The sequence below is a fragment of the Watersipora subatra genome, chromosome 1, assembly GCF_963576615.1.
Source record: "Watersipora subatra chromosome 1, tzWatSuba1.1, whole genome shotgun sequence".
Taxonomy (NCBI): Eukaryota; Metazoa; Bryozoa; class Gymnolaemata; order Cheilostomatida; family Watersiporidae; genus Watersipora; species Watersipora subatra.
Window position 1 is genome coordinate 40,298,111 of NC_088708.1, and position 16,805 is coordinate 40,314,915.

General features: G+C 37.1%; 1 protein-coding gene across 1 annotated transcript; it reads left to right on the forward strand.

Moving 5' to 3' along the window:
* The first annotated feature begins 494 nt into the window (after window positions 1–494).
* On the forward strand, window positions 495–15,024 carry LOC137405731 (probable endonuclease 4). The gene is made up of 6 exons (XM_068092105.1): window positions 495–708; window positions 803–939; window positions 2,897–3,152; window positions 7,821–7,952; window positions 8,773–8,877; window positions 14,477–15,024. Exons 1-6 carry the CDS (start codon window positions 495–497, stop codon window positions 14,656–14,658), a joined length of 1,026 nt encoding a protein of 341 aa, XP_067948206.1. The 3' UTR covers window positions 14,659–15,024.
* The last annotated feature ends 1,781 nt before the right edge of the window (window positions 15,025–16,805 follow it).

Sequence of the window (16,805 nt, forward strand, 5' to 3'; positions counted from 1 at the left end):
TAAATTGTTCTTATATCCTTATTAACTGTTAAATTGTTCTTATATCCTTATTAACTGTTCATTTTTGAGCTTTCAAGGGCTTGTAATCACATTTCCACATATTTTGCACCTACAACGCAGCAGAGTAAGACATGGTGAATCTTTTGATACCAAATAACTGTAACGTGAATTTTGTTCCAAGTCAACCTTTAAGAATTCATAAAAAGTGTTATGAATGCCAAATTAAAGGCTAAAAATGAAATGTTTGAATCGTTACAGTAAGTTCTAACTATAAAATGACTGCTTTCGTTCCAATTGGCATCACTAGTTACTATACTAATAGGTTATTTTTTGTGTACTTGTCAGAGCTGTGGTGAAAAGGACTATAATGACACTACCTGTACACATGTACCTTGTTTAGATTAAACAGTGTTTTGTGTTATTTTTGATTGAAGCTAGATTCTGGTACTAATGTCAGTAGCATCTGGATTGTTTTTGCATTCCTTTCAGACTTGATGCCTCGCAAACGCAAACACGACTCTGCCTTACCTCTGGAACCAGAATACGATACTTCCAAGAAAACAAAAGTGAAACGAAAAGAAGATAAGTTAGTAGAGTCACGCGAACTAAAAACAGCAGTAAAAGAAGCATTTACAGCTTCTGGTGATAACTTCTCAAACACACCTGACCATCGTAGCATGTTTGTAGGAGCTCATATATCTGCAGCAGGTAGACTACTTCAAATCTGCTAAAAGTGAACTGTGCTATTATAAAGCATGTATGATAAATCTTTACTGTCGTAATATATCGATACTGTTCAAAGGCGGAGTTCACAATGCTGTCACTAATGCTGTCAGCATTGGCTGCAAGGCTTTCGCGCTCTTCCTCAAATCTCAGCGGCAGTGGCAGGCTAAGCCGCTTGACCCTGAGGTTATTACCAAGTTCAAGGCTGCTGTGAAGGTAAATTACATTGTGTTTTTTTACGCTAAACATCCTGCTCCAGTCAGTACTTTAGTTGGTGAGAAGAATGACTAGTTTGTGGAATGTCCTATTAGTCCTAGTAGTCCTAGTGTCCTACATTGGCTTTACTGCTGCCATGAAATACTAACATGAGATATATGGCCATCATGGTTGTTTTTGGCTGATAAATGCCGATCACACTTGCTATTGGCTAATAAATGCCTATCTCACTTGCTATTGGCTGATAAATACCTTTCACACTTGTTATTAACTGATATATGACTATAACACTTGTTATTGGCTTGTGTGTGGCTATCACACATATTGGCTGATATACAGCTATCACGTTTGTCATTGGCTAATATATGATGATCACACATATTGGCTGGTGTACAGCTATCACACTTCTCATTGGCTAATGTATGATGATCACACATGCTATTGACAAACATGTGATATAATAGCCATCTGTAGCTGCCTAAAATATTTTTACCTGATGTATGTATGTCTTTCTAGCTCATCAATTCTTAATCAACTGCCAACTGAATCAGCTCAAAAACTCGAGCCCCTTTCTATTTCCTGCGCGTAGTGTTATCGGTCACTTATCTTTCTCTGTGACTCATGTTTTAGAAGTTTCTTGAGATGCCGATGCACTAACATCTAATGGCTTTTAGATAAGCTTTGTGATTTGGTTTTGTGCTCTGGCATACAATCTTTGAAACACGGATAGCTGCGCCGCCCAGAAAACCTGAACTTCAATATTGTTAGCGGCAAAATATGCCAAAACATATTAAAAGAAATAGTACTCAGTATGAAAAAATGCCACAATGGAGTATTAGATTGATGTGGATACAACGCAAATTTACTACTATTTGATCAATAGCTTAGGTCATCGGCTAAAAATAGTTTCAAGAAAAACTAAACAGACCGTATTTTTCATGCGAGTGCGACAGGAAGACATATCTGGACTCGATTCTTGATTACTGTAAATAATAGCGAATATCTTTAAACTTTTGTTCAAGTCATTATTCTGCACATTATTATGTGCTCAGGAAAAATGATTCATAGAACATACAATTTTTTTTCTTGTAATATGTTCATCTACTGAATAACAAAATTTGTGTGCGTTTTTTTAGACAAACAACCAGATTGACTCAGTTGCGTATGACTTACAGTTTTCACTTTACTCTGACCTAGGCCTGGAAATAAATACAACTAGTCACAAAAGTGTTGCAAGTTTATCAGCACTCTGTGAGGACAGTCTTTAGCACAAGTTATGTACTACATACATCGGTGATAAAATGCTTTCCTGCGCGCATTTCTCTATCATATATACATAACATTGATGTTAATTTCCAAGATGAGATGAACAAAGCTGAAATCTTGAACTAAACATGTTTCTCGTTGTTTCACTGCCTTTATAGATCGAAACAACTGCCATTAAAATGTCTGAAGGAATAGATCAGTGGTTCCCAAATGGTGGGGAATTCCCCCAAGGGGGGAAATTTTCAGGGAAGAATTGCGGCCTTTATTCGTAAATGTTTGTTGATACATTGTATTTGCAAAGCTGTGCTTACTGGTACAGGCTGCATATTGTTGTTTGTGGTGAATAAACTGGGTGTTTATTACATTGTGTACTGTCTTGTGATTCGTAGTCTCATTATACTTTCTCTAACATTGGGTATTTTCCACTTTTTGTTCACCAATACTGTAAGATGCTGACCAGACCTTTATAAACATAGTTAAACTACTAAATGCTGTGATACTTAATATTTGGTGCTGTGAAATGCAGAAATGACAAAATATGAAGAAGTATGCAGATTTAAAGCAAAACGAAGCCTGATAGAATAGAGGGATAGAGTTTCGGTAGTCTGGAAGGGGGAAACCAGCGAACCTAATTGGGAAACTATTACTCTGTTTGATCATGATGCTGTTATAACAGGGTCAATATTTGTAGGAGCACGGGTTCCATCCAGACCACATTCTCCCTCATGGTTCATATCTAATCAACTGCGGTTCACCCAGCGCAGAGACACTTGCCAAAAGCCGTAACGGTTTGGTCGACGAATTAAAAAGAGCAGAGTTACTTGGACTGACTCGCTACAACTTTCACCCTGGTTCCACTTGCGGCAAACAGAGCAGAGAGAAGAGCATCGCTGATATTGCTGAGTCGATCAACTTTGCCCATGGCAAGACCAAGCACATTGTATCAGGTGGGAGGTCTCTATATCATATATCTCCCATCATATTTTTTATCAATCCTACCATATGGGTGGTCTTTTTTACCTATGATACCTTTCAAATCATTGCAAGCGGGTGGTCTCCAAATACATCCCCGCCTCATATCTTTCATGCCCTAGGACACTTATGTATTCGCGGCATCTAACTTTCGCGTTTTCGCGGTGTCATCCTCTTGCGAAAATTTAATGAGCGAAACGAAACTATCATAATGAACGAGCGAAAACGCGAAGTTAAATAGCTTTGTTCATTGATATCCACAATAAAATCGTCATATTAGAAATGCAGGCAATTTTCGTCTGTGGTTGGGATCAATGGGAAATTTCTGGTAAATTCATTATAGCTAATACACCAACTGAGCAGCATGGCAAAGCAAATTAAGATTATATCAGTTTAGCCACCGAATTTGTAACTAATGAAGATGAAAGTCTGGTAAGTGAAGTCATAAAATTGAAGAATAATTATTATAGTGATGAATTTTATTACCAACCAAAAACAATATCAACCCTCATCAGGTCCAACCACATTATCTCTTTCATTGCCAACCATGTACAAATTCGCTAGCGGCCTAGTGCCAGCCATTTTACCGAAATTGCCGATATTGCTTCATGATATGTATACAGTATTTTTCAAGTTCTACTTTGATTATCTGTATAATCACAAAAATCTAAATTGGCTTTTATATCATCAACAACTAATTACCTGTTTTATGACTCGCGCGGGGTAGTTAATGAACTCACAGAAAAATGTTCGTTTTTAGATTAGAAATTCTCAAACAAAAGTTTAAAATTGCTTCGTTGTTTTAGGCTGATTTTATAGAGAAATCTTCGGACAACACAGTCAATTTCATAAAACTCTTAAAGACCGTGGGTTATGTGTTCAACAAATAATAAAACCAGGTTACCACGCAATTGCCGAGAAAGTCCAAAAATGCGTTTATGGCAGCGTAAGAGTTATACAGTTTTGGTTGTGAAGTTGGTTGTTACTTATCAATTTGTTCTTCTTGGGATTCGAGTGTGAAAGTCATGGTGGGAGGGACCTAGACGTCATTGATAGTCTAAGAAACAAATGGCAGCAAGTGATCAAATTGAATTGTCGATCTCACCCACACATTTCAACCTGTGGTTTACAAATACGAACTAGTCCCAAATTGAATTTTTTTCTTATTAGCGAACTGGACCTGAGGAATGTAATCTGTTTTTTCTACTGCATTTATTTTCATATCACTATATTTTCGCACTCATCAGAGCCGCGAAATTAAGTTGCAGCGAAATTTTACTCTGTGTGCTACTCACGAAACTAAATACTAGCGAAATATAAGTGTCCTAGGGTATTATATCAGTTGGGATAGTCTCTGATCACCATCTCAATTTTTTATATTTTTCAAATAGTATTAAGTTCTATGATTGTTTTCACCGTGTCATCATGCATTCTTTCAAAATCTTTTGCTATGAGAGTGAAAAGTTCATACCTTCCGTCGACCTAAGCAACCAATTAGCTATCCCTATGTCATCAGTGTCCTAGGGTATCATCAGTGTCCTAGGGTATCATCAGTGTCCTAGGGTATCATCAGTGTCCTAGGGTATCATCAGTGTCCTAGGGTATCATCAGTGTCCTAGGGTATCATCAGTGTCCTAGGGTATCATCAGTGTCCTAGGGTATCATCAGTGTCCTAGGGTATCATCAGTGTCCTAGGGTATCATCAGTGTCCTAGGGTATCATCAGTGTCCTAGGGTATCATCAGTGTCCTAGGGTATCATCAGTGTCCTAGGGTATCATCAGTGTCCTAGGGTATCATCAGTGTCCTAGGGTATCATCAGTGTCCTAGGGTATCATCAGTGTCCTAGGGTATCATCAGTGTCCTAGGGTATCATCAGTGTCCTAGGGTATCATCAGTGTCCTAGGGTATCATCAGTGAGGTTAATTGAAAGCAATAGATGTTAACTGGTAGAGATATTTTTCGGCTTCTCCACGCATATTTATTTAGAGATCTTTGACAAGTTGGAGGTAAGTTAGCAGATTTATTGCATCCAAAAGTTAATGTCGCTCCGCCTGAAGGGGAGTGTAAAATATAGGCAACATTCGCTTTGCCCATAAATGGGTAAAATTTAGCTTCTCACTAATCCTGGTGAGCTATTTGAAAAATACAACGCCAACCTCTATTTAAACGCCACCTTCATTTGACCTCCACTATGGAAAAAGGGTTGAAAAATAGATCGCCATGGCATTCCAATAGAGATTTTACGGTGTCAACAAAAAACAGCTGTGATGGTATATAATGATATTAAAATCGGTGGTTTAATGAACTAGACTATCTCAAAATTGTTTTTCAAAATCCTTATTCATGAAAGCAGTGCATGCACTGATAGGTTTAAACAAATGACTTCAAAAAAAAAGCTAATATTTTTAATTTCGAAGCTATGTGAAGGAAGAATTTCTTGCTAGTGCACTCCACAAGATCTATGTATTTAGTGTAATTTTGTAACTATCGCTGGAAAGTTAATGCGGGACGCATAAATGTGATTCACCATGTTTCTGTATTTGTGGAATCTGCTTCAACCTGTTGAGAGATCAAAGCATGTAGCATGGCCATTAGATGGGGAAAATCTTTTAGAAAGGTGGCTAACAGAAGCACATTAGTCTCCTGTTCACGTATTGGCTAATTGTCAGCATTTACATTAAATATCACAGGTTTGTTTTACCAAAAAATATCACCTCCTTAAGTCACAGTTTATGGCTGACATTGATGGGTTTTTTGTCTCCAAAACTGGTTTTTTGTTCTTTTAACATCAAAATCGTTGATGAAAAAACAAAATATCATGATTATATCATGTTTGTATTGGTATAAATATATGTAATTTTAAAATGCTGTCAGTTGTCCTTTAATAATGCTGGAAAGATTATTTCTTGATCACCAAAATTGACTAAGGTAGTTATGCCCACCACTCATAATATAGACTTGTCTTCTTTATGTTTTCAAACTTATGACAAGCTCAATGTGCAGACAATTCCAGTTCAAATGTATTTCCATTCACTTCAATTGGTGTAAGAAAGTTTAAAAACCAAAATTATGTTGGATCTTGAACTAAAATATACTCAACTAAAATATCCTCACCTAAAAATAGTGCGGGCTTGTTCGAGGGATGTTTTTATCGCTGTCTTTAAAGCATCGTATTGAAATATTCTGCATAGTTATGTATGCTACCGCATTATCCTTCACCAAAATGTAGCATAGCATAGCTATGTATGCTACCGCATTATCCTTCACCAAAATGTAGCATAGCTATGTATGCTACCGCATTATCCTTCACCAAAATGTAGCATAGCATAGCTATGTATGCTACCGCATTATCCTTCACCAAAATGTAGCATAGCATAGCTATGTATGCTACCGCATTATCCTTCACCAAAATGTAGCATAGCTATGTATGCTACCGCATTATCCTTCACCAAAATGTAGCATAGCATAGCTATGTATGCTACCGCATTATCCTTCACCAAAATGTAGCATAGCATAGCTATGTATGCTACCGCATTATCCTTCACCAAAATGTTTTTGCATTAGGAAGAACTTTAATGTCACGAAAGAACTAGCAGAATTATAAGCAATTTGGTGTGGCACGCATTGATAAAACTGAACCTATAAACAACGAGTATTTTTATCTTTTAGTACATAGGCCTCGATTTGTTGAACTGTCGCTTACCCGTCAGCAGTTCCTGTCGATATCACTTTTGTTGTCCATCTATAATTAATAGTATATGCCATAAAGTTTTTGTAAAATTGAAATCTTTGAGTTGTTGTCAGCCCTCTTCGCTTGCTGACGAGTCAGGTGGGAAACCTTTCATGCTGAGCAGATCCGATTACACCAATGCTTCAGTAACTTGATAGGAACCAAGTCTTTTTTCTCTTTGCTCATGAATGCACTTTTTCCTGGATCTCTTGTTACTTACTTTGTGTATATTCTCTCTTTAGGGTAGACAATATGTCAGAAGGAATCTAAGATTTTTTTTGTATGACATACTTGCTTATCACAGTCTCACTGTGGTGGAACTCGGGTTGGTTGTGACAGGATGAAAAAAGATTCTTGGTTAAACTCTATAGGTAGTAAGTGTCCAAATACCAGAGGATTGAAGTGTCCAAATACCTTGAAGTGCTGTGTTGAAGTGTCATGCAAGAAGATATCTATGCTAGAATCAAACTCTACTGTCTCATAGAAATCTCTGACTTTAAGATTGTCTGAGATAATTGCAGTTGAACTTGGGCATAACCAATAGTGTATGATGTCACAGTGCACTTAGCGATGTTAGTACACAATGTTGTCGAGTGTATTGTGACATCATTGCCTACTGTCACGGTTTTTCTCAAAGTGCAATTATCTCAGTCACTCTCGAACTTATATGGCACTAGGTCGGATTTAGATAGCTCTCTTTTAGCATTCGTGTCATACAAACAGAGGCTAAAGAAATAGAAAGCTCAAATCGTATTCGTTCACCCTTGTCACCAAAATGATCGATGTTGCTTTATTTTTTTAGACGAATAGTACATGTATACACAAATATATTGCAAGTACTTGCCTTGCTCTAGAATCTGTCGATGTCTCGAAGTCCTGCTTGCTATTCTACCATAAGGTTCTGGTATGCAGTTATAGAGAACATGAGTTGCCAAGGGAACACTATAGGTGGCAAGTTTGAGGAGTTGGCTGCCATTATTGATGGAGTTGAAGATAAGTCGAGGATAGGAGTGTGCCTAGACACTTGCCATGCCTTTGCTGCAGGTTTGTCCTTCACTCGCCCCTCTGGCTTTCGTAGCAATGTACTTGTATCTTACTGTCAGTGAGTGGATAGGTTGATCCTCCATCTATGATAATCCAGTTTGTAGTGTTTCTATATAAATAGTTAGCTGACATTAACTTCATAATTAGCTGCCAGTAAAACTCTAATTAATTGATAGGAATATCTCTATGGAATATCTCTATGGATTACTTAGGTACCAAGAGGTTTGGAAGGTTCCTTTTTTTATGTTTGAGTTAATTGCGTGTAGAAGTATACGTGTCTAGTGTTCTTAACACATTGCTGAAAAATACATGTATTTTATTTGCTGCGAAGATTGCTCTGTGGAGGTAGGGTGAGATCTGAGAAGAGCCACCAGTTGTGGATAGCGTCAGCAGTTTGTGTCTAAAGAATGGTGTTCAGTGGTGCACTCGAGGATGATGAGAGCATTATCTTGTACTACTCAACATTGCTGTTACTCTGACATGAGGTGTTGATACATAGAATTGTCTTTTTATCATGACACGGATGTTTTTCTCTCAAAAGAAATCCTTTGTTTATTGACAGTGATTCATTCTTCTCGGGAAAGTGAAAGCTTGGTATAAAATTACTGTTTCTAAAAGGACTGTCAACTTCTTAGTTAGGAGCATCGATATTCAAACAGCCTATGCATTAATAGTTTGTAAAAGTTACTTCTTTAATATTGTATATGTATCGTCGTACAGCCTGTTTGTGAAATTCTATTGCACCTCTTATCAACTTTTCAATCTGCTGTAGAGATGGAGTAGTCATGGGTTTGTCCTAGACTCTGATTTCTTACTTTAGGGTATGACTTGAGAACACAGGAGGGATATACAGACATGATGGACCAGTTTGATCAGGTTATTGGACTCGACTATCTCCTTGCCATGCATATAAATGACTCAAAGGGTAATTTCACCTTATAAGCTTCCTACGTTTCATTCTCTGATTCACATGTTGACTTGCTATTTATCACTCTTATTTTCAGCATAGGGCTTATTCATGTACTCACGTCACGGGTATAAGGCAAAATTACATCTCAGCTATTGCTGGACTGCTGGCAGTAGACAACTTCAAAAACACAGATAACTGTTTGTTCATGGCTAAATAAATATAGTGTCTAAAGAAGAGATTTGATAATTCAATCGTCTGTGTAAGTATGGGAAGGGTATGGTGTGACAGCTGGGATGGGTATGGTGTGCCAGCTGGGAAGAGTATGGTGTCACAGCTAGGAAGGCTATGATATGCCAGTTGGGAAGGGTAGGGTGTGCCAGCTGGGAAGGGTATGGTGTGCCAGTTGGGAAGGGTATGGTGTGACAGCTAGGAAGGGTATGATATGCCAGTTGGGAAGGGTAGGGTGTGACAGCTGGGAAGGGTATGGTGTGCCAGCTGGGAAGGGTATGGTGTGACAGCTGGGAAGGGTAGGGTGTGCCAGCTGGGAAGGGTATGGTGTGCCAGCTGGGAAGGGTATGATGTGCCAGCTAGGGAAGGTAGGGTGTGCCAGCTAGGAAGGGTATGGTTTGGCAGCTAGGGAGGGTATGGTGTGCCAGCTAGGAAGGGTATGGTGTGCCAGCTGGGAAGGGTATGATGTGCCAGCTAGGGAAGGTAGGGTGTGCCAGCTAGGAAGGTATGGTGTGCTAGCTAGGGAGGGTATGGTGTGCCAGCTAGGAAGGGTATGGTGTGCCAGCTGGGGAGGGTATGGTGTGCCAGCTGGGGACGGTATGGTGTGACAGCTAGGGACGGTATGGTGTGACAGCTAGGGAGGGTATGGTGTGACAGCTAGGGAGGATATGGTGTGACAGCTGGGAATGGTATGATGTGCAGTTAGGGAGGGTAGGGTGTGCCAGCTGGGAAGGGAATGGTGCGACAGCTAGGGACGGTATGGTGTGCCAGCTAGGAAGGGTATGGTGTGCCAGCTGGGGAGGGTATGGTGTGACAGCTAGGGACGGTATGGTGTGCTAGGTACTAGGTTAGTACAGGTTGGTTAGTATCCCACTGAAAGTGTATGGGCAAACATTAGTTTGAGTACGTTTACTGTCTTTTTAAATTGTGATTTGTTTGTCCTCATTGTGCTGTTCAATTAAGCTCTAGCACTAAAACAAATACACGTATGTTGACAAAGCGCGATACATCAAGTATTGACAAATAGTTATCAAATAGTGTTCATCGCTTGTTCTGTTAGTACATGTAGCTCAGATTGTGCTCCAAACACGGCCAAGATCACTTTTTAATTTAGCTGGTTTAACTTAGCTGGTATTAACCCTTTCACTGCCAACCATGTACAAATTCGGCTATCGGCCTAGTGCCAGCCATTTTACCGAAAATTACCGATATTGCTTCATGACATGTACTCAGTATTTTTTCAATTTCAATCTCTATCTAGAACATTTTTGTTACATATTTTATTTTGCCAACATTGCTATGCAAAAATTCAAAGGATTTTTTTGCGATGATAAAGCTATGTGAAGCTACAATCGATGCGAAGCTAAAACGATCCCCCATAATGTTCCTTACTCTTACAAAACTATTACTTTCACCATTATCAGAGACAGTGCTGCTACTTTGAGTATCTGTATAATCACGAAACTCTGAATCTGAATTGGCTATAACGTCATCAACGTAACTAATTACGTTGTACCTGTTTTTTGACTCACACGGTACTTAATGGACTTACACAAAAATTGTGCGTTTTTAGGTTAGTAGTACTCAAACAAAAGTTTAAAATTGCTTCGTTATTTTAGGCTAATTTATAGAGATATCTTTGGACAATGTTTTTCAATATCATCAAAGTACTATAGACCATGGATTATGTTGTCAACGAATAATAAAATGAAGTTACTACGCAATTGCTGGGAAAGTCACAAAAATGCGTCTGTGGCACTCGACCCTAGAAAACTCATAAGGATCAAGTGAGCCAAAATCCTTACCTCATCCACAAAGCATTATATTCAAAATTCCACCAGCTTTTTTATTAACCAACAGAAATTGCGAGATTTAGAAATCGTTTTGCTACCTGAATCTGTCAGTTTAGCCCTTAGATTCAGCCCATGCTTAAATAAAGTAGTTAGGAACAATTGTCTATAAAGGTTTTGCGACCTGAATCTGTCAGTTTAGCCCTTAGATTCAGCCCATGCTTAAATAAAGTAGTTAGGAACAATTGTCTATAAAGGTTTTGCTACCTGAATCTGTCAGTTTAGCCCTTAGATTCAGCCCATGCTTAAATAAAGTAGTTAGGAACAATTGTCTATAAAGGTTTTGCTACCTGAATCTGTCAGTTTAGCCCTTAGATTCAGCCCATGCTTAAATAAAGTAGTTAGGAACAATTGTCTATAAAGGTTTTGCTACCTGAATCTGTCAGTTTAGCCCTTAGATTCAGCCCATGCTTAAATAAAGTAGTTAGGAACAATTGTCTATAAAGGTTTTGCGACCTGAATCTGTCAGTTTAGCCCTTAGATTCAGCCCATGCTTAAATAAAGTAGTTAGGAACAATTGTCTATAAAGGTTTTGCTACCTGAATCTGTCAGTTTAGCCCTTAGATTCAGCCCATGCTTAAATAAAGTAGTTAGGAACAATTGTCTATAAAGGTTTTGCTACCTGAATCTGTCAGTTTAGCCCTTAGATTCAGCCCATGCTTAAATAAAGTAGTTAGGAACAATTGTCTATAAAGGTTTTGCTACCTGAATCTGTCAGTTTAGCCCTTAGATTCAGCCCATGCTTAAATAAAGTAGTTAGGAACAATTGTCTATAAAGGTTTTGCTACCTGAATCTGTCAGTTTAGCCCTTAGATTCAGCCCATGCTTAAATAAAGTAGTTAGGAACAATTGTCTATAAAGGTTTTGCTACCTGAATCTGTCAGTTTAGCCCTTAGATTCAGCCCATGCTTAAATAAAGTAGTTAGGAACAATTGTCTATAAAGGTTTTAATTTAAAACAAGTAGCTAAAGTGTCGCGCAACAAAAGTGCATCTGATTTTATCTTGTGCACTTTTGTTATTTGTGCACTATTTTATCCTTTTTTACCCACATATACAGTTCTGCATTAAATAAGCACTAACAGTGCCAACTCCGAGCTCTCCCTGGGTTCTTCATTACTTTTGGGAGTATGTTCTCCATCTGTAAACTAACAAACATACCTTGCTGTCATATGATAGAGATAGGAAGGTAGCCTACCATAGATTATGGGAACATATAAGTAGCCTGGTTTTTATATTTGATAATCTGTTAACATTTTATTTCTAATTATATCGAGTGTCTGCACTTTTCCTCATTTCAAGATTCCTCTCTTGTTTCCTTCTGTTAGACTAAGCTCAATAAAAACCAAATATATTAGAAAAGGAGAGCCAATTATTGCTCACCAATCACAAAAAGTGTTTTAACTTGCCGAGTTGGCAGTTGGTTACATGATGGTAATAATTGTGCTCACTCACATGTTAAAGGAATAGAAATATGTCATGAGAAAATTAAGCCAAAGCAAAATAAGGCAGTCCGGGCCATAATCGTCTTTTCTACTTGTATGAACTTGTCCGTAGAGCTTAAGAGTTTTATCAAAGTATAATATAGACATGGTTTATATTGAGACATAGGATATATATATATAACATATATATATATATATAGCATATGACATATTATAACTTATATCGAGACATGGTATATATATCATGTCTCAATATAAACAATGACTATATCATACTTTGATAGATATATATATATATATACATGTATATATAATATATATATATATATATATATATATGTTATATATGCATGTACATGTATATATGTTATATTAACTAACACAGGAATATTGAAGGTTGTTGTCATATTGCCACACAGCTATGATATTGTACTCGTAAAGAGATATACAACAGATAATTACATGTATATGTGTTGTGGTAGCGTTTCCCCGTACATCTAAGGGTTTATGCAGCTGGTGATTGGCTGTTGTAAATGATATGTGACAAGCAGGGAGGAGCTGATCATCCATATTTTGATATCTCATTATTGTCACAGCGCATTAAATTTAAGCAGTTACTTTTTACAGCTTAGACACAGCCTAGAGGTATAGCATTAGTGAAACATCAATACACCTTCAAACGAGGCGTGACACGATTACTTTTTAAACTTGATACTGTAACAACTTCTACACATTTTGGTTTATGTTGAAACTAATTCTAGATTTGCCCTATCGATATGCTTTTTATGTGATGGTGCATTCAAATGCTGCCAACTAAGTATTTTTACTGCTGTCTTCTCCATACATTATATATGTGTGTATAAAAGAGAATTTCAAAAACTCGAATGATTTCATAATTTTTGTGATCTAAAGTCTTTTGCCCACAAAAAAATGTGTTTAGTAATCAATGTTTAATAAACCAGTAGTCAGTGCCTGGAAGAGCTAGTCCATATCGGATAAGCTGTATCGATGAATGTGATTTAAACAGTAATTAGTTTGTCATAGACAAATCCTTCTTGATGTATATCTTTATCTGTCTAGTCGGTTGCTACCTTGGTTTGTCTGTCAGTAAAAAGCCATCAAGTTTCAAGGTTATAATTCTCGTTAGAATGTCTCGTGTAATTTAAGAGAAAATCTCACTTTTTGTTGGGTTAATCATGTACGGTCTTCCTTATTTGGATGCATGTCATTCTTTACAATATGTAGATGATTTCATTTATCCGCTTTAACATTTTGGTTGTCAAAAAAGCTAAACAGCTCTCAGAGAAAAGATTCAGCTGTGAGAGACAACAGGCTGCGGTGAATATTGGAAAAATCATAACATTCTCATGATTAGATGATATGTGAGATCTTTGTTAGGAGCCTGTAATGAATATTAGATATAAGTTAGTAATAAACCATTTTAGAACAGCTTTAAATCATAAGAGAGCCTTACTAACTGTTAGAAAAGTATTGACTGTGTTCGCTATATTTGTTTTGAAAAAAAAATGTATATAAAGCTATAATGTATTATAATAGTTTTGCTTTACACTGTTGCTGATTTAAATTTTAGAAGTTTAAGTTTTGTATATAATTTCCCAAGATCTCGATCAGATAAGCTCCTGCAAGTTGGGCATGGCTTCACCTTTGTTATAACTATTTTCATAAAGTTGATAAAGAGTGTTCAGGTGAATCTCAGCTATTTCTATTCATCATATTTACTTTGTTTTACTAACGGTCACAACCTTTACACTCAACAGAAGTCTGATGCAATTTTCATATTAATTTTTTTATGTGAGGAGCGCTTTAGTGTAAAGCCAATGTTGATGGCTTTCTTATGATGCTGAAATATGTTTTTTATCTTCTCGACTTTGTGATGGTAAATTAGATTTAACTACTGTTTGTCAATATATTAAGATGCTGCGAAATAGATTTGAAAGTTCTGGAAACAGGAATTTATCTTCGATTCACTTACATCAAGCCACATCATTTAATCCTAAGAGACTAAATCTGACATGGCATTGGAACCAAATATGTTGCTTGTTGCAAGAAGGTTAAATTGCCTTGTATTTTAGGTGAATGCGGGTGCCACTTGGACCGGCATGAACTCATCGGTAAAGGAAAAATTGGAAAGGAGGCGTTCAAGAGAATCATGAATGATAAACGATTGGAGAACATTCCGCTGATCCTTGAGACACCCGATGAGACAGCCTGGCAGCGAGAAATCAAACTCCTATATTCGCTAATGGACGCGTGACCTGAATACGTCTTGCTGTTCTAGTCCAAATTACATTCATATGTTTAATCAAAAAAGTTTTATATTGTTTCACCAAGATGTTTTAAGGTTTAAAAATACCTGTTCTATATGGTGAGCCCCATTGGCTGTGCTGGAGCCTGTTATGCCTTTCATCATAATACGAATCTCGTTCTATTAATACTTGTGTACTTACATTTAGTGTTTGTAAATATAATTTCTTAACATAATTTTCAAATTGGACACAACTCTTGTTCAACAACTTACCGTATTTACCTCTTTGTTATTGTTTTACATGTATACGCATTTAGTTTTACGGCTCAAATTCTCTGTATGAGTTTCTAGCCTTAATCTGTTTTCATTTCTAGATTACCGTATATTTGCAGAGGTTGTCTCAAATACAGAGGGAATAGTTAAACAGGTATATGATTCACGCTTTCAGCCTGTTGTTTGTAGTCTATGGACTCACATTAACTATGAAAGTCTATTCCATGTGAATGTCAGGTGTGATAGCCGGAAGTACTAGCGATCTCTAGCGCCGACACATTGGGTGGTGCATAGCTTGTATCAATTAGCATAATTATTAGGAGGGAACTTTGGCTGTCTTCAAACAAATCTAGACGAGTCCAAGAGATGAAAAGATGTTTTATCTAGGAATCGTTTATTCGTCTGTCCGCCTCAAATGTAAATGAGCTCGTCGAGAAACGGTTGCATTTTCCAGAACTGTCGCAGGTGTGGGATGAGAACAGATGAGGATTAACAGGGAATAGACCAACAGTGAGCACTTCAGCTTTCAACTTGGACACCGTTTCATAATGACGCACGAGCAGATAATCCAATTGTAAATGCGTAAAAAAAGCACAGAACAAATTGCAGCTTAACAGTCGGTTGTATTTGAAAGTATCTGATGAGTCAACTTTTACCTATATTTTTTAGTTCTAAGGCAACCATGAATGCTGCATTGCTTTTGGTGGCATTAGTACAATCACACCATTGTAGAAGCATTATGTCGTGCGATTGTGGCATTTTTAAAGCGTTACATGCATATACTAGTGTGATCATACCATTATAATCTTATTAGTAAGCGAGATCATGTCAAAGGCGTGCAATCCATTCAACAGCTGAACCAGTTTGGCTTGTTGGCAGTTCGAAAAGTACCTAACAGTACAGTTTACGAAATAATCTTTCCTGGAATGTGGATATTCCAGTCTCCAGTCAAGAAATATTATTTAGTAAAACCCTAACAAATATTCCTAATTATAATCCTAATAGCTGTTCAATTTGCTTTAGTGCTATCTTGTGTCTGGAGTCTGAATACAAGGCTTGCTGAATACTAAGCAGTGCGGCCAGCAATCATGGATGTAACATATTCACGGATATTTAGCTTTTTGGTGTTTTGTGTTAAGATTCATTTCATCTAACATGACTTACAGAATATTTTATGATTTTTAGGTAAAACTAACTCTGGAAATCTGTTATGATTTTTTCATCTAAACTTTGAGAATACATGCATTTGGATTGTGCTAATTTTTAACTATTATTTACGATTAGTAGAGCATTGGGTAAACTTTTGTATAATATTTGAAGAACTTTGATGTTCACTTTATTACGTTTTTTTCAAAAACTGTAAAATATGTCTTGATTGTAGATATTACCAGTATTTGTTAGTCTGTCAAGAGGGGCTATTTTCTGGATATGCTTGACTTATTATAGTCGTCTGATTGCAAGAGAAACTGTCTGCTCTAATGAGCTGTTTCTGTAACTAGCTAGCTATGGCTGAATGAGCATCGCTAGCAGGTAAAAAGAGGCTGAATGAACATCACTAGCAGGTAAAAAGATCATCTAAAAGGTTAAACATTAAAGCTAAGTCATTTTGGAACAACTTTGCAATACAGTTGACTGCTTGTTTACATGAACTACAACTCTTGCAATCGAGTAAGCTTTGATTGCGCCTATCAGTATAATGCAGCATTCTACCTTTTTAATTCAATATATTTATAAATGATCAGTGATAATATATTGTATGATTTATTTGCTTGTTGAGTCTGTATCGGTTTTAAATGCATTTTCTACATCATATAACTTTCGAAGTACATCGGCTTGCTGTCTGTCGCTGTCGACAATGACTTGCATCTTAGCGATGCATGCTT